The following is a 22,980-nucleotide window of genomic DNA, read 5'->3' on the forward strand; positions in this document are numbered from 1 at the left end:
CTTTCCATGTTTAGTGCTTCCTTCAGGAGCTCTTGTAAGGCAGGCCTGGTGGTGACAAAATCTCTCAGCATTTGCGTGTCTGTAAAGGATTTTATTTCTCCTTCACTTATGAAGCTTAGTTTGGCTGGATATGAGATTCTGAGTTGAAAATTATTTTCTTTAAGAATGTTGAATATTGGCCCCCACTCTCTTCTGGCTTGTAGGCTTTCTGCTGAGAGATCCATTGTTATTCTGATGGGCTTCCCTTTGTGGGTAACCTGACCTTTCTCTCTGGCTGCCTTAACATTTTTTCCTTAGTTTCAACCTTGGTGAATCTGACAATTACGTGTCTTGGGGTTGCTCTTCTCTAGGAGTATCTTTGTGGTGTTCTCTGTATTTCCTGAATTTGAATGTTGGCCTGCCTTGCTAGGTTGGGGAAGTTCTCCTGAGTAATATCCTGAAGAGTGTTTTCCAACTTGGTTCCATTCTCCCTGTTCTTTCCAGTACACCAATCAAATATAGATTTGGTCTTTTCACATAGTCCCATATTTCTATGAGTGTGTGTTTGTTTCTTTTCACTCTTTTTTCTCTAATCTTCTTGCTTTATTTCATTAATTTGATCTTCAATCACTGATATCCTTTATTTTACTTGATTGAATCGGCTACTGAAGCTCATGCATGCGTCATGAAATTCTCGTGCCATGGTTTTCAGCTCCATCAGGTCATGTAAGGTCTTATCTACACTGTTTATTCTAGTTAGCCATTTGTCTAACCTTTTTTCAAGGTTTTTAGCTTTCTTGTGATGGGTTAGAACATGTTCCTTTAGTTTGGAGTAGTTTGTTATTACCAACCTTCTGAAGCCTTTTCTGTCAACTTGTCAAACTCATTCTCTGTTCAGTTTTGTTCCCTTGCTGGCAAGGGGCTGCGATCCTTTGAAGGAGAAGAGGCGCTCTGGTTTTTGGAATTTTCCACTTTTCTGCTCTGGTTTCTCCCCATCTTTGTGGTTTTCTTTACCTTTGGTCTTAGATGTTGGTGACCTACAGATAGGGTTTTGGAGTGGATGACCTTTTTGTTGATGTTGATGCTATTCCTTTCTGTTTGCTAGTTTTCCTTCAGTCAGGCCCCTCAGCTGCAGGTCTGTTGGAGTTTGCTAGAGGTCCACTCCAGACCCTGTTTGCCTGAGTATCACCAGCAGAGGCTGTAGAACAGCAAATATTGCTGCCTGATCTTTCCTCTGGAAGTTTCGTCCCAGAGGGGCACCCGCTTGTTTGAGGTGTCTGTCGACCCCTACTTGAGGTGTCTCACAGTCAGGCTACATGGGGATCAGGGACCCACTTGGGGAGGCAGTCTGTCTGTTCTCAGAGTTCGAATGGCGTGCTGAGAGAACCACTGCTCTCTTCAGAGCTGTCAAACAGGGACATTTAAGTCTGGAGAAGCTGTCTGCTGCCTTTTGTTCTGCTCTGCCCTGCCCCCAGAGGTGGAATCTAGAGAGGCAGTAGGCCTTGCTGAGCTGCGGTGGGCTCCGTCCCATTTGAACTTCCAGCAGCTTTGTTTACACTGTGAGCTACTCAAGCCTCAGCAATGGTGGATGCCCCCCACTGGTCAAGCTGCAGTGTTGCAGGTTGATCTCAGAGGGCTGCACTAACAGTGAGCAAGGCTCCGTGGGCATGGGACCTGCAGAGCTAGACATCGGAGGGTATCTTCTGGTCTGTTGGTTGCTGGGTCTGTGGGAAACACGCAGTATATGGTCAGGGGTGTACCGTTTCTCCAGGTACAGTCTGTCACAGCTTTCCTTGGCTAGGAAAGGGAAATCCCCTGACCCCTTGCGCTTCCTGGGTGAGGTGATGCCCCACCCTGCTTCAGCTCACCCTCCATAGGCTGCACCCACTGTCCAATGAGTCCCATTGAGACGAACCAGCTACCTCAGTTGGAAACGCAGAAATCACCCATCTTCTGCATCGATCTTTCTAGGAGCTGCAGACTGGAGCTGTTCCTATTCGGTCATTTTGGAAGCGATCACCCCCAAATTGTATTCTTAAATGGTTAGTAAATTATACGATTGAACCTTTATCAGGACAAATTTTCTTAACAAATAGGAAATTCCCTTGAAGACTCTGAATTATCTGGCCCCTGTCTACTTTTATAATCTGCCCTTTACCCACTAGGCTTTAAATTCATGGGTCTTTTAGTTCTTCAAAATCACTCATCCCTTCTTACCACAAAGCCCTTCTGATGGTGTCTTCTCCTCCTGAAGATGTTTTCTACCCACCCAATCTAAAGCAGGTTTCCTTGGTTATTCTTTTTTGTGTGTGTGTGTGGCACTTAAAAACAACAAACAAACTTCACAGACCTTAACGCAACTTGTAATTACATATTTATTTGTGTGTTTGATTTTTTCCTCCTTTCCTCTCCATTAGTAAGCTCTACCAAGGCAGGAATCATGTTGGTCTGTTCACCACTGTGTGCCCACACATGCTTATGTCTGAGACCTAGTTTATTACATCCATTTAATAAAAATGACACCTGTAATATGACCTTTCAGTTACAGACTTTGTAGAGTTAAAAAGTACCATAATTAAATTACCCTGATAATAATTTCAATTTAGTTGATGTAAATGTAGAACTTCTACAGTAGAAGGAAAAAGGTTTTAATCCACTGTCAACTAAAAGGAAATTTCCTAGACCTCATCTGTTTTAAGAAGCTGCTCACTTTAGTCTGGATTAAATTTTTTTTCCAACTAAAGTCATTTGCATTTCTTATTTCCCATTACAATCCTGGTCTAAGAATATAGCATGTGTATAATGATTTTAGAAAGTACAAAGCCTTTTATAAGAGTCAAATGCTGTTATAAATATGAAAATTTTAATAATACTATTATTAAATGAAAATGGTGAGGTAAAACTCAATTAGAAATAAGCTACAGTGATACCTGTGTTAACCAATTACCACTATTTTTGTAAAGTTCACTTGTGTATGGGGGAGGGTTGGTTAAGAAGATTGGCCTTCAGTTTCTTGTCAGTATGGACTGAAGGACCTTTGGAAGAGGAGGCAGCTGTGGTACTGCCTCACCGAATATATTTAAGAGTTTTTAAAAGAGTGGTCAGCCCATTTGAAGGTTATTTTACAATCCTAGTGCTCAAGGAATCCAGATCCAGTAACTTGAGAATAGAGGAGATATCTCCTGGATCTAGGATGAACTACATAATTTGCAGTGCCAGGAGCCACATGCAAATAAGAGATCTCTTGTTAAAAACTTATTAAGAACTTCAAGTTGGTGATGGTACAGCACTATAGCATATTTGAAATAGGAGGCTCTTATAAGCACAGGGTTCTGTGTGATTGCACTGGCTGAATGCCCATAAAGCCAGTCCTTCTGAGATCCAACAGTCAAGCAGGATTATCCTCAGGTGCCGGAGAGTCACTAAAAGTTTTTGCCTTGTTTTTGCTTAAGAAATTAAAAACACTACATAAGAAGAATATGTTTGAAGAAATTAAAACCATTAAAAAATAACCAGAATTAGAAAGCATATTGATTCATTTCAGTGGCAAGAGATGTGGAAAGAGCAAATTCCTTGGCATGGCATGTAAGTCACTTCATGAACTAACACCTTGCCTATCTTTTTAGGCTTAGCTTTCAAGACACCCTGTGATACCCTACTTGCAATGACTTAGTGTCCTGAATGTTCCAGGCTCATCTATACCTTCATTCCTCTGCTAAAGCAGCTCCACAGTATGTATAGAATGCTCTTTCCTAGCTTATCTTAACTATCAAACACCTTTAAGATGCTAATTCTCTAGAAAGCTTTAATAACTTTAATAACTCCTGTGTAGCCCCAACCATTTTCCCCCTTCTTTGTAGCTCCCGCTGAACTCCATATAAACATTTAATAGAATATGTTTCTACAACTTTTTAAAAATTACATTTACTTATTTACATGTGTACTTCTCTCAAGTTGACTACCAGACTGGACAAGCAAATTTAGGACAGAAACCCTAACACCTCTTCTTACCCCATCATCTCCAGCAAAATTAGTCAAATAAGTTCAATAGCTAAATGGTTTTGAAACTGTAGACAATAATTTATAGTAATGTATATGATTAGCATTCATTCTTTCATTCTTAAATAAGACATAGGCATTGACCTAAAGTACTTCACTGAGAGGTACTAAAGAGTACAGACAATTACAATACTGAATGAGAAACACAATGAATGTATAAATAGATATCATGTATAATCTTTCTTCTATAAGAAGATATTTCTATATTCCTATACTTTTTAATACCAGTGGTTAGCATCTTAACTTTTGGTACATGATAAAACTTTCAAAGTTACAGAATATACTGTTAGAACCAATTCAGTAAATAATACACAATTTGTTTAGGGTGATTTCAAGCACTTATAAAAGACTATTATTAGAAGTTCTAAATAATTCTTAAAACTAGCCAGTTCTAAAAAATAGGTAATATTCTAGAAATATAAGATGAAACAGAAAACTTTTCCAGAATGCTAGCTCGGTCTTCTTTCAGCTAGGGGAGATTAGTCATATTTGCAAATTTTGTCTGCTTATGAATACAATTGTCATAGTGATTTAAACATGTTCCTAGAATTAGATACAAATAAAAATTTAAATGTTTTAATCTAAGATCCCTGTTACTCCTTTCCTAAATTTGTTCCCTCACTTTCTTTGCTTTGTTGACCATTATTTAAAATAGATTCTAAAGCAGAAGTCCCATTTATTCAGGAAGTACTAATTTAATATATCTGGCCCAAAATATATTCTCAATGCATGTATTTGCAGGATCTATCTGCACTTCAGTGGCAAGACAATTATATAGTTCCTAATAATTTGTGTCCTCTTACTGACAAAAAGGAAATCTAAAATTCATCAACAGATGGCCAATTTAATAAATTATGGTATAACCTTACAATAAAATAATAGGAAGTCATTAAAATGTATGAGGAAAATTTATACATCTCACATGGAAAGAGGGTAATGATCAATTCTTAAGTGAAAACCAAATTCAGAACCATGTGATAAAATGTATATTAAAAAATTATGTATGTATACAAATATTTATGTTTTGATATGCACAGTGGAAAGGTAGAAATCAAAATTTTTAACAATAGCTACCTCAGATGAATAAGATAAATATGTTTTTAAAAAGGGACCTACTTTTTTTTTTTGAGATGGAGTCTCACTCTTGTTGCCCAGGCTGGAGTGCAGTGGCGTGATTTTAGCTCACTGCAACCTCTGCCTCCCAGGTTCAAGCGATTCTCCTGCCTCAGCCTCCCAAGTAGCTGGGATTACAGGCATGCACCACCTTGCCCAGCTAATTTTGTATTTTTAGTAGAGACGGGGTTTCTCCATGTTGGTCAGGCTGGTCTTGAACTCCCAACCTCAGGTGATCAGCCCACCTCGGCCTCCCAGAGTGTTGAGATTACAGGCGTGAGCCACCATACCTGGCTGGGACTCACATTTTTGAAGATTCTGTTGGAAACTTTTTTACAATAAGGATGTAATATATTTTCATAATGAAAATAATAAAAAAAGATAACTTGAAAGAAGTTTTCTGCCATAAAACAGTCATAGCTCAGTATAAATGAGAATCTATATTATGTTAACAAGCTTTCTTTACTCTTTTAAAAGAAAAAGCATGTGACATGACTTTTCTTTTTTTTGGGGGGGGACTGAGTCTCGATCTATTGCACAGGCTGGAGTGCAGTGGCATGATCTCTGCTCACTGCAACCTCTGCCTCCCAGGTTCAAGTGGTTCTCCTGCCTCAGACTCCTGAAGGGCTGGGATTACAGGTGTGCACCACCACATCTGGCTAATTTTTTATATTTTTGGCAGAGACAGGGTTTCACCATGTTGGCCAGGCTGGTCTTGAACTCCTGACCTCAAGTGATCTGCCCTCCTCGGCCTTTCAAAAGTGCTGGGATTACCGCCATGAGCCAATGCACTCAGCCTACATCACATTTCTGAAATGGCAATTACAAATTTTTACTTTCTTAGTTAAAAGACATTACAACATACATTTTAAGGGGCATTTTAATGTTACTATTAAATATTAATAAAAATGTGATAAAGTCATGACTTAAAATGTTCAGAAAACCTTTTCTAAAGAGCCTATTTTTACTGTAATTATTAATATTCTGATTATGTGAAAGTGCATCTTAAGAAAAACCACTAGCGACTGTCACATTTTGAGATATCTAATATTTGTATGATTATTTTTGTAGCTTGAGAAATATATACTTATCGGTCATAAGCTTCTGTGTATATATATACACTATTTGTAAATATTTAATGAACAGTTATGTATGTATGAGATTGTGTGTAAGTACAAGCATGCATGATAACTAGTGTAAGAACATTCAAACCAGCACAGTTTTAATTTTGAAGATATGAAGTAGGAAGATTAAGAAGGATAATGAGAAGAATTATCCCAGAATATTAAGCAAGGTCAGATTTGTATACATAGGGTGATGCTGAGTTTGAAGAATCTTAAATATAATTTATCCACTATTTCATGCTTTTCCTTAGTCTCATGTCCTAGAAGATCCTAAGTTTTAAGGTTTTAAAGAATAATTTAGAAAGTTTAGCATTACATTTTTGAAAACCAATTGTTTTTTTCCCAATTTTTTTTTATTTTGAGAAAATGTGTGTAATGATTCTTTCACTAGGATAGGATGACACTTTAATGTAACACGTGAAATTAATCTCTGTTTTCCTCCTAAATTTAATTTTTGAGTAAAACAGGAAATAACCTCTGATTATTTCACCTTCTGGGTTAAAACCCATAATTCTAACAAGTTGACATATCCTAGGTTGTTTAGGTATTACTGTTACCTCAGTAAGATACTCAGGTAAAGGTGAACCATCGCAGTCTGTATCTTCTGTTCTCTCTGCTGATAACTTCCCATTCATCTTTAATGTACCTGAGAGAGGAATATAAAGGCCAAGATGAATTAATAAAACTATTGAGGAGGTAGAAAAGTTTTCATTTGCCTGCAAAAGAAGGCAGTGTATAAACTAATATCCATAAATAGTTTCAATGTTTTAACTAGAAAAATTAGGAAGAAATGATCAAGTATATATCAGTATAAAATTTCTGGTTACAATTATCTACTAAAATTAAAATGAGAATGGCTGGGGGAAAATGTTTGGACTAACACTTCTAGAAGTAAAATTCATGATATAAATGATACATTTGGGGATCTCACTAATAAGGTAACCCACTTATAAATATGGAAAATAAAAAAAAGGAGATAACAAATTCTGTTTCTGAAATATTACACACTAATGAGGAATAGAGGAAGAACTAATGCATTACATATTTACTCAAAAAATGCTCCCTAGAGATGTTCTTGTACTCCATAGTATACCAATTTATTCATCTGGTTCATGTACCTGGAACACAGGAGTTTCCTGCTGCATTATTTTGGTTTAAAAGATTCTGGGCTTCCTCATCCACAACATCCAGCAGAGACTGGATAACTTCAGCTTCTTGGGGATCATCATAAATGTCATCTTCTTGTATACAGGATTCTTGAAAAATAATAATTTACATGGGGTTTTACTTTAAAAATATTGACACGAGAAAGGGACAGGGCATTAAATAGAATTTGCTAGGTGCTTTCAAATTTTAAGCAACCAATTTTAAAAGTAGCAATGACTGGAAAAGTAGTTTACACCAATGTGATCCAGTTATTTTTAGTTCTAAAACTACCCTGGGCTGCTATGATGAAACACCACACAATTGTAAATTACAAAGAATAAACCAAAATCAATGTTGGTGATATGGCTTTTCACAAGGCATTAATAATTTAATGTTTATTTTCTTAAATGACTCTCAGTGTATTAATTCATGAAAGAAACAAAGTTATGTTACAAAGATTAAGGATATAATAGATCAGACAAAACATCCTGAAGACATTTTTTCTAAACGATTAGGTAGCCTGTGAATTGCTACTTCACAAAATATAAGAAACACTGTAGAACACAGCAGCTATCTTTTCAATCACTTAAAAAAAATTAGTCTCAGAGACGAGAATGAATACTGGGACATTTGTATATTGTTCTTTTGTTTATTTGAGCAATAATCTTTCCCTTTAAAGCTACAGTAATATATAAAGCAAAGAAAAGAGGATACCTATTTTTTTTAATTACCTGAGTTATTAGGGCATTTAGAGTAATTAGATGACTGATTTGGAAAACTACCTTTGGACAGAGCCAAGTTTGGTGATCCCTTTATCTGATAAGTAGAACATTTTCCTTTGGGGTACGAGATTTCATTTATTTCTTCCCCATCAACCTAAAGCATAAAACCAAAGCAAATCATCAGACAGTATTTTACTAACTTCCAGGATTGGGGGACTGCACATTGTCTCTCTCCTCTTCTTTCTTAGTACAAGATCCATCTTATGTCTCTCCACCTTAGATCAGTGTTTGAAGGAAATATCAGTGCAATGAAATGTGCATAGGGCATGGGGCGTCCCATCATTAAATATATCTGGAAACACTAGGTGAAACAACATTAACTCAAAATTTTATTCCAGGAATTTTCACAGTCCTTGCTAATATAAACTTTGAGTTGCTAAAAGAGAACTCTATTATGTAGTACATCTTAAAATATCTGACTGAAGACATCTCTTGTTTGAAGCAATTTTGTAAGACTTGTTTTTCATACAATTTAAAAAAAGTTTAATAGGACTATTAAAGCTTAGAAGTTGAGGGAAAGGGAAAATACCAACTTTTCAAGTACTTCTGAATCTATTACATGGATATAGTCTCCAATTTAGTGACCTGATAATCTATTAGGTACAAAGATCTTCAAATCTAGTCTAAGTCTCAAATAAATTTAAGAAAAACAATGAATTCATAACAATAAAATAATTATTGAATAGAATGTAAATTTTGAATGCAATGTTCAACGGTCTATTACATGGATATAGTCTCCAATTTAGTGACCTGATAATCTATTAGGTATAAAGATTTTCAAATCTAGTCTAAGTCTCATATAAATTTAAGATAATTTTCAAAACAATAGAATAATTATTGAATAGAATGTACATTTTGAATGCAATGTTCAACTGTGAAGCACTTCATGGAGCAGACTCTATCAAAAGAAAAATGACTTGAAAAAAATGCAAAAATAAATGCTTGGAATAAATTAAAATGATTTTATACAAATAAAAGGTTGTGCTTTATTCTAAAGGTTTCACTCATTCTATTAAGATAAAAAGTATACATGGTAGATGCAATAGAATTTTAAAAAACAAATAATGGTAATATAATATCAAAAAGCTTCACTGGATTATGAAACTCCATTCTCAATGAGAAATTAATAGTATAGATATTAGCATTTAACGACAGAGTATTGTCTGGGAGATTTCCTGGAAGATTTTAACAAAAAAATGCTGGCAGCCATGAACAGCAAAAGTCCTGGTTTCTAGGGTTTTATGTTAATTTAACAAAAACTCTACTCTTCTTTCTTTCAACAACATGCTGATTATTTAAAAAGAAGAGCACTATACAGTGTGAATACTACTAGAAACACATGAAAATTCAGTTGCTTTGCTATGTGAAATTGAAGACATTCTGAATAATGTCTTCATAGTGAGTGAATAGTGAGTGTTGCTGTAGCTCAATTTCAACACATACAAACAACAAAAAATTTTTGTTTTTGTGTCTCAGTCATTACTGCCTTAAAGTGTTCTGCTGTAATTATCTTTTCATGGTTTGCTAGACCAAGTCACAAGTGTGAGACAACATAATGAAATGAAAGGTGTAGAATTTTGGAATTCTGGTCATGAAATTATTTTTCTCCTTCCACACTAAAGCCAGCTCATGTTGACATAATAAGACTTTCAGATTAATAAAAGAGCAATCCCTCAGTGCTGCATTTTACACGGCAAGCCATTCCATACTGAAGTTCAGAACATATTGTATGGGATGCATGTGGAATAAAACAATTCCATGAAATGAAGATCCAGCCGTGATCATTGTAGAAATGTAATTACATACCAGGAGGAAAATCACAAAAAGGGATGTTAGCCACATAAATGGGCATATAAGTAGACTTAAAGAGGGCATGAAATGGAATTTAACTATGTATTAGTTTTGTTAAGTCACCCCTAGATTTCTCTGTGCTAATCTTAAATGATTAAAGCTGTCTCATTTAATCATTTGGTAAAGCATTTTCTAAGTCTTTCAAAAGCAAGTAAACCTATTTTTTTTTATTTATTTGCTACTTCTGTTTTTTCCTCACTGGTTGCACGGATTTGAACTTGAAGGTTACTGCTCGCCAAAACTAGCCCAAAGGAACAATTCCACTCTTAATTACATTATTCTGCTCTTTCCATGGTCTAAGAGACAATCAAAAGAATTTTACATATTAGTAAGAAAAATCTCCGCACTAAAGTTATCTATTTAACTGGTTAGTGTATTTAAAAGCTGAGTGTGTGCCAAATGACGTACGGTTACCTATGTGAGGCTCTATGTTGTATGATTTACTTAGCAAGGCCTATCAGTTCAGTAAAATATAGCCTTACTATTAATATGAATATCTAAAGAAGACAAATATTTAAATATGAAATCAATTTGGTTCAAAACACAAACATGCTGTTATTTAGATAAGGAGGTATGACATGAAAGAGGGTGGACTTTTTCTTACCGTGGAGAATGAATCATTAGGAGTGAGGGCAGGCTGGCTGCAAGATCCCACACTGTAGGAACCTGAAAGGACAATACAGGAAGTAAGGGGATGAGCCAATCCAAACCACAAGAGGGTTATCAAAATAATTAAAGAAAACTCACATTTCTGGGATGTTGTTATTTTTATTAGTATACTAAAATAATTCATATTACAAAATGATTAAAAACCAAATAAATGGAATATTATTTGATTCCAAAGCTTTAATATTTTGGGGGTTTATCCCAAGGAAAAAGCTAATTTCTTTTCTTTTCTTTTCTTTTTTTTTTCAGACAGAGTCACGCTCTGTTGCCAGGCGCGATCTCAGCTCACTGCAACCTCCGACTCCCTGGTTCAAGTGATTCTCCTGCCTCAGCCTCCCAAGTATCTGGGATTACAGGCATGCACCACCATGCCCAGCTAATTTTTGTATTTTTAGCAGAGATGGGATTTCACCATATTGGCCAGGATGGTCTCGATCTCCTGACCTTGTGATCCGCCCGCCTCAGCCTTGCAAAGTGCTGGGATTACAGGCGTGAGGAAAAAGCTAATTTCTTAACAGAAAATAGTTCACATAAAAGCTAGTTTGGGCTGAATGGTTTGTGTGAGACACTGATTATAATTTCTCCCTTTGAACGGGTGAGCCATCACAGGTGCTTAACTATGTTCAGTTTACTATTTAAAAGAAGGTAGTAAGCTTTTTAAAGTCTGATTTCAAAAAGACTATCAATTCAATACAGGAAAATAAATTATGGATAAAACAGAAAAGAACTTTTAATATATTTTTAAGTCAAATGTTAATTTTAATCCTTAGCTATCATTACAACAATTCAATATATTAAAAAAGGAGATTATGTTTCACTTACAGCTAAAACATCACATATTTAAACATAACTTCATTCATTAAATTATATTTTCAAGAGACTGAGAAAAATATGGTAGAGTTTGGAAAACTTTATAAGAAAACAAAGAAAGAAACAAATATAGGTAAGTACATTTAAGAACCTCTATTTGGGAATGACCCTAAAATAATTCTGCCTAGAAAGATAAAAACTGAGACGGAATTTTTATAGACAAATCTTTAGAATTCTGTGGATGATGTTACATAGAGTCCGAGAATGGGTTTTAATATTCCTTGCAAGAAAAATATTATTAAACTTCTAAGAAAAATAAAAAATATAGCAATAATACACCACTGGTTCAAAATAATCATATTGGCATAGTACAAAACATAATAGTTTATTATTTGTAATCTCTCTCTCCTGTTTCCCTAAATGCTTCCTTCCCTGTTTGCCCTACATAACCACCGAGCTGCTGTCACTATAATTTGCATTGTCTACAACTCTGTAATAGAATCATACAGTATGAACTATTGTTTTTGCTCTGGCTTATTTAACTCAGAACATTTATTATGAGGTTATTTTAATTACTTTTTTTGCTTGTAACAATAGTTCATTCCTTTTTATTGCTGTGTGGTTTTTCATGGTTTGGATATACTACAATCGGTTTATCAATTCAATAGATTTTGGACATTTGAGTTGTTTCAAATTTTGGCTATTACAAGTAACCTCTAGAAACATTTCTGTACAAGTTTTTATGTAGAATATAGGCTTACTTTCTTCAAGTGAATAGCTGGCAGTGGAAAAGCTGGATTATATTTTAGGTGTAAGTTAAAATTTTTAAGAAATTGTCAAGCTGTTTTCCAAAATGGATGTGCCATTTTACATTCCCATTACCGTAGTAGAGTACAGTAAAATGAATATATCCTTACCATTGCCTTTGGTTGGCTTTGGAGCTGAAACAGCAGACCTCTTTGAACTGGGGACCACTGGAAGATCATTTCTGTGTTGTAAAAAAAGACAACTGCAAATTATCTTGGCACATTGTAGCCTCGACCTCCCAGGCCCAAGCAATCCTCGTGGCCTCAAGCAATGCTCCCACCTCAGCCTCCCAAGTAGCTGGGACCACAGGCATGTGCCACCATGCTCAGCTATTTTTTTGTATTTTTTGTAGAGATGGGGTTTTGTCATGTTGCCCAGGCTGGTCTCGAACTCCTGAGTTCAAGCAATCCACCTGCCTAGGCCTCCCCAAGTGCTGAGATTACAGGTGTGAGCCACCACGCCTGGCCTGGGAGATATTCTTGACCCAAAAAAGGTTAAGAATCACTTCTTTATGTAGTTTTTCTCTGGGCTTCAGTTTAACATATCACCCTATTTCCCCTTCTATTGAAAACACTGCTAATATTCATTATCTAATAACTCAGTTCTCTGTCACTTAGTCAATAGTTCAAAGATAACTTAGAAGTCACAGATCATTAAGTTTTATATATCTAAAGCCCTTGATACGTGTTTTTCTTTTAAATTAAAGTGAAAATCTAGATGAAATATTTCTCTTCAAAGGACTATAAGAATGGTGCCACCCAAAGTACAAAACAGCCAAAAAGATAGCACCTTAGAAATAGAAGATTAGTATGCAATCTTATTGTTGCTGATAATTGAGAGAAAAGGGGAGTTGCCTAAGGTGTACAGTATTGGGAGAGGCAATATATTTCAAGTTCTGAGTACCCTTGTATGTTCTTGCTGACTAGCCCCAAAATGCAACGTCCTGACCTTTTTTTTATCTGGGCCACTTCTTAAGGTTGTATCTGCAGTGAGCAACCATGAAGGATGTGGTAACTTCTCTCCCCCAACAAAAAACAGGCTTTCTTACAGACTGTTATAAAATGGTGGGTTCCCAAGGCTCTTCTTAAAGCATTCCTCTCCTATAATACAACCCATTGCATGTGTACAAATCCACAGGCCCACATATGTCATTTTTATGGGACCTGGAAGACATGTGGAACTGACACAGATGCCATGCTCACGCTGCTTGCTATGCATTAGTAATAGTCTTTTATCTCTGATTCAGGAGTTTTATGTCTTCTACCAGCATCCATGTAACAAAGACAGGCTAGCTTATTAGCTTGCAAGTACAGTAAAATTCCAAACCCTTTACAGTTCCCTTTATGGAAGGAGGTCATAAACCAAGGAGTATGAGGAGTCTCTAGAAAGTGGACATACAGATAATTACTACAAATATACATCCCTCCATTATTGCTACCCTATGGGCTTTAATAAAAGAGGGCAGACACACACAATGGAGAGAGAGCTAGACGAAGAATGAAGGAGAAAGTAATTATGACTACCATGACTGTTATTTTTGGTGACTACAGCTAAGATAAAAGCAGAAGGACAAAAGAAAATTACTTCAAGGCTGGGCTGCTCTACTAATTTTGAGGCAAAATATTCAGTTGGACTTAAAGTTAGCAAAAATATTAATTTTCACAGAAATACTTTCCAGGTTGTTTGAAGACTTCCCTCCCTAATTAACATTCAAGTAGACCTATGAAAACAATTGTATGCCAATCCAATTTTTAGATAATATATGAAGGAATCAAGTCAAAGACTATGTTCAAGGGGAAAAAAGTACACAATCTAATTTACAGGTTCAGAAGGAATAAATAAGTTTATAATCAATGATTTGATCAACAAGTCCCCATACGTTAAAAGAAATAATTCACAAACAAAAATGTGAATTTCCCTTTATATAATTTAAGTCTGTAATCTAGAAAGCCTGGATTCCTGTAAATTGTGGTAGGCAGAATAATCCCCTTCCAAGATGTTTACGTTCTAATGATTCTGTTCTAATCCTCAGAACCTCTGAAGATATTACTATTTATATGGCAAAAGAAACTATAGATATGATTAGGTTCAGATTTTGATATGGGGAGGTTATTTTGGATTATCTGGGTGGGCCCGTTATAATCACAGGGGTCCAAATAAGTGAAAGAGGGAGGCAGGAAAGTCTGAGTCAGAGAAAGAGATATGGCAGCAGAAGCAGAGGGTGCTGCAGTTGCTGGCTTTGAAGATGGAAGTGAGCCATAAACCAAGGTGTATGGGGAGTCTCTAGAGGGTGGAAAATAGATTTTCTCCTGGGACCTACAGAAGGAATGCAGCCCTGCTGACACCTTGATTTTACCACAGGAAGGCCCATTTTGTATTTCAGACCTTCAGAACGTTAACATAATAAACTTGTGTTATTTTAAGCCACTAAACTTACAGTAATTTTTTACAATAGTAATAGGAAACTAATACATTTTCTCAATCTATTTCCATTGTAAGTGAAAGCAAAGTTGCTATTAGCATTTTTTTACAATGTGAAACTGTATAAGGTTGAGTAGATGTGGTAGTTCTATGCCTCAGGGGTAGCAGGCATGAGGTTCCAGTAGGATTAATCCTATCCCAGCTCTGGGAATGAGCCAGGACTGGCTTAAGCCAATCAATACTGATGGTCCCCAACTTACAATGGTGCAGCTTTATGACGCTGTAAAAGTGACACGCATTTGGTAGAAACCATACTTGGAATATCCATACAATCATCCTGTGTTTCATTTCCAGTACAGTATTCAATAAATTACATGAGATATTCAACATTTAAGCTTTGTGTTAGATGATATCCTATCCAACTGTAGGATAATGTAATGTAAGTAATGTAAAACTGTTTACAGTAGGCTAACCTAGGCTAATAAGCTGTGATGTTTGGTAGGCTAGGTATTTTAAATGCGGTTTTGACTTATGATATTTTCAATTTACCATGAGTTTACTGGGATGTAACCCCACTGTATGAGGAGCACCTGTATATTCTTATCCCTTGCTTCCAACTTAGAGATTGACCTTAATTTAGGCAAAACGCTACTTGCTTGAATAGTAGTGATTGGTGAGATTTCTGTTTGAAGACTGCTCTAGGTGATGTGATGTGGTATATAGGTGGGAAGTATGAAAATCATGTAGTCATTTGATTATCATAAAGAAAACTGATACAGGGAGGAGGAAATAACTAAAAGTAGCAAATAAGATAGAGCCCTGATCAGATTTCACCTGATGACCACCTTATCTCTGGAATTTTAAAAGTCCAATATAAACCAATAAATCTGGGGCTGGGCAGGGTGGCTCAGGCCTATAATCCCAGCACTTTGGGAGGCCAAGGCGGGGGGATCACCTGAGATCAGGAGTTTGTGACCAGCCTGGCCAACATGGTGAAACCACGTCTCTACTAAAAATACAAAAATTAGCCAGGTGTGGTGGCGGGTACCTCTAGTCCCAGCTACTCGGAAGGCTGAGGCAGGAGAACCGCTTGAACCTGGGAAGTGGAGGTTGCAGTGAGCCAAGATTGCTCCACTGCACTCCAGCCTGGGCAACAAGAGTGAAACTCTGTCTAAAAAAGAAAAAGAAAAATTCCCAATAAATTCCCTCTCTTTGAACAAAAGTTGAGTTCTATTTTCTATTACTTGCAAGTGAAAACATCCTAACTGATAAATGTGGTAACCATTCTATTATTCCCTTAGTGTTCTCAAAATCGCCTATGAAGAAGTCTGTTTTAAATAATTTATTAAGTCCTGCCAATGTAGTCTATGAATTACTAATTCAGTAATATAATTTCGGAGAATGTAAGTATAATCAATGACCTGATATGCAGACACATGCACAATCAAAACTCATAAATAATTGCAGAGTACCTTGTTGCTTTCAATACCAATGAAGGAAATGACATGTCTAATGCTCTGTTAACTTCCTCCAAGGTCATTCCTTGTGTGCTGACTCCATTCACATAATGGATGACATCTAATAGCTGGAGATTACCCTCAATGGCTGCGATGGACCTTGGATTAATATCACTAATATATACCACTTGATAAAGGCTGTCATGACCTCCAGATAAGGAAAAACCTTGAAAGAATAGAAAATGTTTGTTTTCTCAGTCATAAGAGTACTTACTCTTAAGCTAACCAAGAAAATCATATTGTACAAAGTTTGACTTTTCATTACCCAACTCCTCTTTGTTGCATGTTAGTGTTATGTCCGGTAGCAAATGAGGCAACATTGGTATTCTGGGTAATTCCAGAACTCGTCCAATAAGTAATCTGACTGTTTTGGATGCAGCTCTGAGCAGATTAACTGCATCTGTGTGAGTCATATTAGTAACATCCGTATCATTAACCTACAAAACCAAGAAAGGAGCAAGTGAGAATCACAATGTTTAGAAAAGAGAAGCTAAATTGCCAAGAAAATATAATAATCTTCCTAATTTATAATATATATTGGCTAGTAAGAGATTCACAACAGTGATCTCTAATTTATTGGTAATCCTCTTTATTATGGAAATCATAGGCACAACGATCAAGCCATTACAATGAAATAATAATGTTAAATCCCTAACAAATGCATCATTATTTTGCAAATCCAGGAAATTCATCCTCTAAGTAATTTAAACTTTCTGGCCCTGAGACCTAAGATAGCTTGTTTTATGCCATAACTGAGATTAAACGGACTTTCAAATTAAAAATAATTTCCCAAACTGTTAACGATATAAAGGCCTTTACTTTTCAGTGGTGGAAATAGCATAAACCGAATAGAGAAATACAGTATTACAATAATTCAACCTTCTTTTTTTGGCTTGCTCTTTGTCTACATTTACACAAATAATCCATTCCTCTTAAATGTCTCACCTTTATGAGCCGGTCCCCAGGTTTTAGCCTTCCATCACTTTTGGCTGGATCCTGTATGACATCATGAACATAACAACCAATTCTCTGATTGCCTTTGGTTACTGTAAAACCCAGGCTTCCTTTTTCTGATTTAATTAAGGTAATGAGGAGTTCTACTTCCTAAGGGAAGAAAACAATACTTTCAGGTTGTGTATTCTGCACTATAGACAAACAGAAAGATGACTATTATTTCACTTAACAGAGGAGAAAGTCAAACCTTAAAAGGTTACTTAACTTGTCCAAGTGGAGAAGTCAAGTCTGTCTGACTCTAGACAGTCTGTCTGATTCCAGACAGACTGTCCCCCGACTGCATCCCATGTAAAAGTTAAGTTTAAGTACAACATTATGTGTTTGTCTAGAGACAGCAGAGACAGAATTTACTCATGCTTTCATTCTTATATTTTTAGGATAAATAAGGACACAATAGTGGTTATACTTTGATGATCACAGAATACTTTCTGGAGGAAAGGTTCAGAAAAAAAATTCATATATTTCTAAAATGCAAAGAGCCACATATTTCTAAACAGATGCAAAGAGTCACAAAAAGATTTTTTGGTAAAAATATGAAGTCTTTTGGTGATTATCACAATCTTATTAATTTTGTTGTATAAATAAAATATACTTTTAAAAGATTTCAAATGAGACACAGAGGTTGCTTACAAGGGTGAAAGATTTCTAAGAAAAATTAAAGATTATTTTTACTTCATTGCTAAGAATGAAACTGAAGATGTAGATGCTGCACACCCCTCATCTCCAATACACACATGCACAATTATAGGCAAAAAAAAAAAAAAAAAAAAAAAAAAAAGTACCTGGAAACTTAGCTCCAAAACGTTAACAGTTTTGGGGTAATAAGATTATAGTGGCTTTAATCTTCTCTGTTTAATAATTTTTGTACAATAAACATTTATTACTTGGATAATAAAAGCAGTATTTAAAAAGGCCAACTTTCAATCAATGTAAAGGATATTATACTTGGAAATTTTGTTTCCAGATCTTATTTGTAGGTTTAGAAGTTCTAGGATTATTATTACAACGTAAAGGATGCCATTTGAGCACACAAAAAAAGTGTGGAGGAGAAAAAAACTTACATTCAAACTTGGTTAAAAATTAAATAGGTAACTCATCAGAATTTGAGAAGCAGACAAAACTAATATTTACTAACGGTCTCCTCTGTAGCAGATACTATACTAGGTGCTTTACATATGTTATTTCATTTAATCTTCACCACAGTTCTGTGAGGTAACTTGCTCCATTTTATAGTCAAAGCTACCAAGACTCAGAAGAATTAAGCGATTGGTCCATAGGAGTCTGCCAAATTGTCGCAAGTCAGTGGTAGAATCAGGATTTATACTCAGGTCGTTTTGCCTTATTTCTTAATTTCTCAGCATAGAAACATACCAGATATGTTATCCATTTATTAGACACAAATATGAAGCTATTTTAAAAGATAGCTTTTTCCCCAAAGGGAAACTTTATGAACACACCTTCTTTTAAAAAATATGGATTTTTTTTTTTTTTTAAATATAGAGAAAACAACTTACCAGCTCAAAGTCTTCAAGGTGATTTTCCAAATCATTTTTCAAAGGCGTCCAGTTTTCTTGTCTAGTTGGTTCAGAAATGTGATGTATATGATACTTATCCATCGAATTAGAGGAAGCAGATTCTGATTGGGGTTGATAACTCTGCCCAGGAGCCATATCCGGTGGTAGAGGGGAAGAAGGATTACTACAGAGACAAAGAAGTAAGACTATTTTCAGATACATTTCAATGTCAATATGGTAAGTTTGTGCCAGAAACAGAAAATGCTTAACAAATATTCATGTCTGATTTGAACTGAGATCCTAGTTACTTTTTGTATGACTCTGGACTATGAATTTACTCCATATCTGTTAAATGCTAAAATTAACAATAATTTATTCTCTGTCTAGGTTCTTTTTTTTTTTTTTTTGAGACAGGGTCTCACTCTCTTGCCCTGGCTGGAGTGCAGTGGTGAAATCGCGGTTCACTGCAACCTCTGCCTCCCAGGGTCAAGTGATTCTCCTGCCACAGCCATCCGCGTAGCTGGGATTACAGGTGTGTGTCACCATACCCAACTAATTTTTGTATTTTTGGTAGAGATGGAGTTTTGCCATGTTGGCCAGGCTGGTCTCAAATTCCTGAGCTCAAGCAAGCTGCCTGCCTTGGCCTCCCAAAATGCTGGGATTACAGATGTGAGCCATTGCACCGGCCTAGGTTCTATTTTGACGAAGCTCTTTAAGTTGCATAAAGTCAGCAAGATAGGTTAAACAGAATTCTTTGATTTCTAGTTGTTAATTCAAAGCTGAAGCTAATGTTATCAGAAGCTTAATGTGTGTTTCAACATAATAAGGAAAAGAAGAAAGAAGAATAAAAGTCTGACTCCTGTAGTTATTTTGGATAAAATATGAAGGAAAAAAACTTGAACAAATATGGTTGGATGTGGATAGATACAAAGACATAAACAAAGAGTAAAATGTATGAATAATTATGTGATGTATTGATGTAGTCTTTCTCTTTGTATGCTTCTATGTTTTCAATCATTTCTTCTTTTCCCCATCTTCTTTGTCTTACCTTTTGCAAACTCTCTGCCCTTATCTCCCCTCTATATTTCTGGTCCCTACTCTCCCACTGTGTTACTGCCTAAATAAGTCTCTTCTGTTTCTGTTTAAGTAGTATGATTAATGGTGCAATACAAATAACTTTCTTAGTTACCAGTAAATATGCTCAAGAGGGAAGAAAGACTCAGGCTGACTGACTAGAGAGCTTATTGGTTTGCTAACTAAAACAATCAGTCACAATAGCTAGACATCCAATAGAGTCATCCTCTGCCTAACCACTGTGAAGGTCACAGATACATACATTTCATTCTTAGAGAAATGCATGTTGCTGCTACTGCTAATAAAAACAACCAGTTGCTTTGAGCTGTTCACATTATATTGATGATACCTGTCCTCAAACTCTGGTTTACTGGGAATTTTCTGAGGATAGTAAAACATGGTACAAATGGTATCTTCTTGACTCTTGGGTGCTTCATGATGACTCTGTGCCTGTGATACCATGCTGCTTAGAGTCTGATGCAAAGCTGAACTCCAGGTCGAATTTGATATGTTTGCTGGAGCTGTCACTAAGTCATCTTCTCCACTCCCACTGCTGTCACTGTAACTGTCTCTTCTGGATGGGGACTTGCAGTGTTTCTTGCTTTTGTCAGACATTTCATTTTCATCTGAGCTGGTGCTTTGCTCCACACACGATGGTTGAGAAGAGTCTTTACTGCTGTTTGGAAGTACTTGTGCTGGAGACTGAAGTGGGGTCTGTAATGGACACATTTAAAGAGATTCGTGACCATTCTATGAATTTTAGAAGCATTTATTTGAAAATAAACCATTGAACAACTTTCTACTAAAATATGCATTGAATTTTCTGATAATAAAAGTAATTTATGTTCACTAGAGAAAATAATATATAAAACAGTTAATATTGTACAATTTATATCTTGAGTTAGAACTAGAGTAATATGTATTTTGTCTCATATTTTCAAAAATTAGGGTTCTATCATAAATATTTTCTTAAGTCCTTAAATATACTTTAAAACAATTTTAATACCTGTATAATGGTCCAGTGGATGGCTATACCTTTATTTCTGCCTTCTCCTTTTATTGGACATAGAGTTGTTTCTAGCTTTTCATTATTAATAGGAATCTAGAAGAACCTCTTTGTATGTAAATTTTTACCCGAGTTTCTATTACTTTGTAATTTTCTATACTGTCAGAATATAGCACATTTTTAATAGGCTATTTAAGTATTTCCAAATTGTTTTCTAAAAACTGATACCAACTTATATGCACATCAAGAGAGTTCCATTCACTTTTTCCTATCTGGTGCCTCAAATCAATGTAGTTTTTCAAAATGCTATTTATAATGCATCTCATAGAAATGTTATTTTCCTATTAATGTTCTCCTAATAATATTATTTTCCTCTTTCCCCATAATAAGGGTTAAAACTTCTGGCCCAGATAATCCTGCCTTTCATACCCAGGAGTCACTATTCACTGGTAGCAGAAGGCTATTTTAAGTAGACAGGCCAAAAGCAGTCTTTCTTTAATGAGAACAGTATCATCTATGTCTATGTAACACTGAAACAGCAATAATGAACATAACTAACTCCACTTTTGTTTAAGAGGCCTTTATCCATTTCTGCACGTAGACAAGGATAATTTTAGAGCACTGAGATAATATGCAAAAACAGCAATCATGTAGTTTTAAAAAGTAACTCTGGGATCAAAGAAGAAGTATATAAACAACTATCTATGTTATGTTAAAGATTTATAGGAGCTTTGTCACCTGACTAAGGACAAAGAGGTTCCCAACCTCCTCGGGCCCTTGCTGGCACCCAGATGTCTGTGGTCTTCGGTCACCTCTTGATCTCAATCCCCTTCTCTTCCTCTTGCCCTTAACTTAAAAAGAGACTGAAATCTATACTGACTTAAGATAGTATTTTAGGATGACCATCTTCTCAGTTTGCTGGCTTTCCAAATAAACCTGCTTCTCTTCCTACCAACCCTTGTTTCTTGTGTACGGCTTCTGAGCCGTGAGCAGTCAAATCTAAATTCGGTTACATTCAGATTCCTACCTGTCAGTAAATAATTTATAAGTCACCATTTTGGATCCCTCAGCTATTCTTTGATGTAAAAAAGGGAAATGGATAAACATATCCCTTTCTCTGTGACTTTGTGTTAAAAAAGGCTAAAATTCTGAAGAATTCTCATTTTAATCCAAACTAGCTCAGAATAAGAATCACTTTTCCTTGTTTGGTTCAATGGAGAAATAGACAAAAGGTTTTTGTAACATTACTTTATGTATTTTTCTGTTTCTATTTATGCTTAGGAAACAAATCCCCAAAATCTTAGAATTGCAGAATTGGAAAGGGGAGAAGAGAAGGTGAAGTAAATTACTTTATATTATTATACAAATATGGAATACATTCAAAGAAGTTGTCACATACAAGATAACACGCCTACCTAAAACAAGTAGCCAGGTATGAAACCCAGGAGAACAATTCATGATGAAACCACACAGCTGAATTAGCTAGTTGCTAAGTTCATATGCTATAAAAATGTAAATTACTTTTCATAAGTCTCACCAAAAGCGCAGTATCAATTTCCGGTAGCACACCAGGTGGAGGTCTGCAGAGAAGCAAGAACACTTCTGGAGCAGTTCCCCTGAGAGCAGATATAACTTCCTGGGGATACCATGAATGACAAATGAAGGTACAGTTAAACCAGCATTATGAAATCATTTTGAAAGGCCAACCCATCTCATCATTAAAAATGCTATACTCCACACGCTAGGGGCTCACCTGCTGTGATAGTCCTTTCAAAGAGGCTCCATTCACTTTCAAGATAACATCTCCTACATCAATTTTTCCACTTTCTGCTGCTGGCTGTCCAGGAAAGAGCTTTTTAACCCTTACTATGCTGGCATTAATTTGCTCCGGTATAAGATTATCTTCTCGAGAGAAACTGAATCCTAGACCTGAGCTATTTTTAAACAATTTTACCTCAAATGTATTTTCTGGAGAAAAAGATATAAAAAAATTGAGATATTGTTAACATGCTGTGTTTACATATGAACATACAAACATATATACTTCTAGACACATTTTAAAAAGTCTATTTTCCCATATTTACAGCTCTGTATGTA

The 22,980-nt window shown here is 35.8% G+C and overlaps 1 protein-coding gene across 3 annotated transcripts in view; it reads right to left on the minus strand.

The window, feature by feature from the left end:
• PTPN13 (protein tyrosine phosphatase, non-receptor type 13 (APO-1/CD95 (Fas)-associated phosphatase)) overlaps positions 1-22,980 on the minus strand; it is a 115,016-nt gene that overhangs the window by 27,902 nt on the left and 64,134 nt on the right. For all 3 annotated transcript variants that reach the window (XM_011990762.1, XM_011990761.1, XM_011990760.1), the window contains 12 exons: positions 22,637-22,851; positions 22,421-22,519; positions 20,227-20,591; positions 18,804-18,987; positions 17,221-17,379; positions 16,541-16,712; positions 16,231-16,441; positions 12,448-12,518; positions 10,659-10,720; positions 8,204-8,297; positions 7,394-7,531; positions 6,833-6,921 (listed from right to left, as the gene is read on the minus strand). In XM_011990762.1, the coding sequence (XP_011846152.1) occupies positions 6,833-6,921; positions 7,394-7,531; positions 8,204-8,297; positions 10,659-10,720; positions 12,448-12,518; positions 16,231-16,441; positions 16,541-16,712; positions 17,221-17,379; positions 18,804-18,987; positions 20,227-20,591; positions 22,421-22,519; positions 22,637-22,851 (1,859 nt within the window). The remainder of the gene's footprint in view (positions 1-6,832; positions 6,922-7,393; positions 7,532-8,203; positions 8,298-10,658; positions 10,721-12,447; positions 12,519-16,230; positions 16,442-16,540; positions 16,713-17,220; positions 17,380-18,803; positions 18,988-20,226; positions 20,592-22,420; positions 22,520-22,636; positions 22,852-22,980) is intronic.

Source organism: Mandrillus leucophaeus, unplaced genomic scaffold, assembly GCF_000951045.1.
Source record: "Mandrillus leucophaeus isolate KB7577 unplaced genomic scaffold, Mleu.le_1.0 Scaffold381, whole genome shotgun sequence".
In the NCBI taxonomy this organism is placed as follows: domain Eukaryota; kingdom Metazoa; phylum Chordata; class Mammalia; order Primates; family Cercopithecidae; genus Mandrillus; species Mandrillus leucophaeus.